Raw genomic sequence first — 2,609 nt, forward strand, 5'->3', positions numbered from 1 at the left:
AAGTTGGATTAAGAAAAGTCCACCAGAATGGCAGAGAGTGGCGCTTACCCGACAAGCAGAAAAAAGTACAGAAGAACCTAACCTCCACATAGAAAGCAGCAAAAAAAAACTAGTAGAAGGAATTCCAAATAAAGGCCTAATGCAGAAAAATGAAAATTGATAAACGAAAACAATAGTACCACCTGATATCCAATATAAAGTTAGCAAGCAAAATTAATGCCAAATTGCCAAATCCAGCACTCCCTGGCAGAACATTGGTCGCAACAAGCAAAGCATGAAACATTTGACTGCATATTCACAACAAGGATCAATGTCAATCAGGGTTATGCTTAAGTAGCTTGGATATGGAATATGACTTCACCTCCTTGAGGTGTCAAGTCCATGAGCAATAGTAAATTCCAGTCATATATAACCCCACATGGCATTACATCGCCAACGGCTATGGAATATACAACATAAACCACCAGAAAATGTCAGCATTTCATTCTTCAATGTGTGAAGCATGGTGAATGCAGATATACCATGTGCCATCTATCTTCTCGAAGACGTTGGTGGCAATTTGCTTCCCCCAAGATTTTCCTTTGGTCTTGACCAACTCCAAGCATGTAACATAACCAAGGTCACCGCGCACATGAACCTCTATGTTCTTAAGATCAATGTTTAGAGGGAACTCATAGTCCGCGTTGCACACCATCTCCCAGCTTTGCAAGACCACATCGTAACCGGATATCCGACCTGCACCGGGATGGACGACATACACGTGGTCTCCTTTAGCCCAGATAGAGTACATTGCAGTAAAATCTCCATTCTTGAAAGCGTTGTAGAATCGTGTATTTGCTGCAAGGACGGAAGCTTCAGTATCCTCATGGAGGACACGCAGATCGTCCCTGATTTTGGCAGCACGGGCATAATCTTCTTCCCGGATAGCTCTGTCCAAATTACGCTGAAGGGTTTCTTCGTCAGCTAACTGATCTTCTTCAGTTTGCGGATAGCCATCAGCCTCCCCACTTTTAACATGGCAAATTCTGGATCTGTTAAAGTTGGAGGCTGCAATTTGAAGCCCTGCACTGAACGTGTGGCATTATGAGAATAGCACATGGTTTTGTTTCTACTTAATTCCTATTGAAAAGTATTATATCAGCCATGGCCACTTTCGGCTAGATTCAAGTATCAGAAAATGGCTCATTCAGAATTACAGTTCCAAAGAACGTTCTAACTTATGCAGAAAATTACTACTCTCAGAAATACTCTGTAGCATCAGGAAAACACAAGTTGCACATTCTAGCCTTCTAGGTTCACAAGTGGAGCTCGACACATTAGCAATTGATGTTATCTTCTAGTAAACCTCTAATTTGCTCGAGAGTAAGTTCACATTCATCTAACTCTTGTCTAGGTCTTCTGTAAGTTAGGCCAGTTATATAAGATCATATGAGGCAGTGCTAATATGCCACCACACAAGCGCATATTGGTATCTACACTACACAATCCAATTCCATAGCTGCAGAACTAAAGTCTGACAGAAATAAATTATGCCCCAGAACTGCTAAAAGATGGAAGGGGCGGGGCGCCCGACGGTGCGAGAACCGGAAGGAAAAAAAAAATCCCAAGCAAATTGAGTGGTTGGAGCAAGAACCAGGGGATTACTGCGTGGGCTTATACAATCAGACCAAGAAATCGAGAACAATAGCCAAGAAAGGGGCCTCACAAGGTTCTCTCCGCACTGCCTCGTCGGATGCAGAGGCGAGCCGGGGAGGGGTTGTGGTTATCGGTGAAGAAGAACGCCGCTTCCCTGAGCGGCGTACTCGCGGACGGCCGCAAGATGGCGCTCGCAGCCTGCGCCGCCGACATCGCCGGGAAATAAGTCGTCGCAGCCGCGCAAGCAGGCTATCCTCCCGCTTCTCGTGTCTATCTTTGACTCTCTCTGCCGTCGCTCGGCTCCGTTGTTATTTTAGGAAAATTAGAGAACTCCAATGGGTTACCCATTTCGTCTATGGCCGTCTGTTTGGATCAATATGGACAAAAAAGTCGACTCAACGCGCCGATCCACATAGACGGGCGTCCGTTTTCGTCCGCCTACCGATTCATTCCCGGCCCATTTTTAAGCCGGATTTGCGTCGGCGCGAACACAAGACGGACGTGTACGCGCTCGTCTCTTTTCTCACCAGGCCTGCTAGTTGGTGGCACATTGGATTGGCCGCTTGTAACGTCTCGTGACTGTTGCGTCAGGTGTCTTCCAATTATTCGTTGCTGTTGCCTTGTCATTTGCTTGCGTGTCGCATCTTTACCATGTCATCATCCACATTGCATCTGCATGTTTTCAAAACTTGCATCCGTCCGGGTCTCCCAGTTCTTTCCATCGTCCATTCTGAGCCCGTCCACACTTGCACGCGCCCGCGGCACGTCCGAAATATTATTTTATAAGTGGCCGAAAAATGTTCTCGGAATGGGATTAAAGTTGGCGTGCAGTGTTGTTTTATTGTCAGTAGGCCGCTTGCCAAGTTTCATTGCATTCAGAGCTCGTTTGATAGACCAACCGTTAAACTATAGCGGCATTATGGACGGTCAAACATCGGACGTTTTCGGTCTCCGGAAACAGACGTCGGGCCTCC

At 46.2% G+C, this 2,609-nt stretch overlaps 1 protein-coding gene across 1 annotated transcript; it reads right to left on the reverse strand.

Annotated features, from left to right (window-relative positions):
• Positions 1-275: 275 nt before the first annotated feature.
• LOC125529429 lies at positions 276-1,954 on the reverse strand. Its single transcript, XM_048693840.1, has 2 exons — positions 1,706-1,954; positions 276-1,067 (listed from the first exon to the last, which is right to left on the reverse strand). Exons 1-2 carry the CDS (start codon positions 1,846-1,848, stop codon positions 482-484), a joined length of 729 nt encoding a protein of 242 aa, XP_048549797.1. The 5' UTR covers positions 1,849-1,954; the 3' UTR covers positions 276-481.
• Positions 1,955-2,609: the final 655 nt, after the last annotated feature.

This window comes from Triticum urartu, unplaced genomic scaffold (genome assembly GCF_003073215.2).
Source record: "Triticum urartu cultivar G1812 unplaced genomic scaffold, Tu2.1 TuUngrouped_contig_5593, whole genome shotgun sequence".
Taxonomy (NCBI): Eukaryota; Viridiplantae; Streptophyta; class Magnoliopsida; order Poales; family Poaceae; genus Triticum; species Triticum urartu.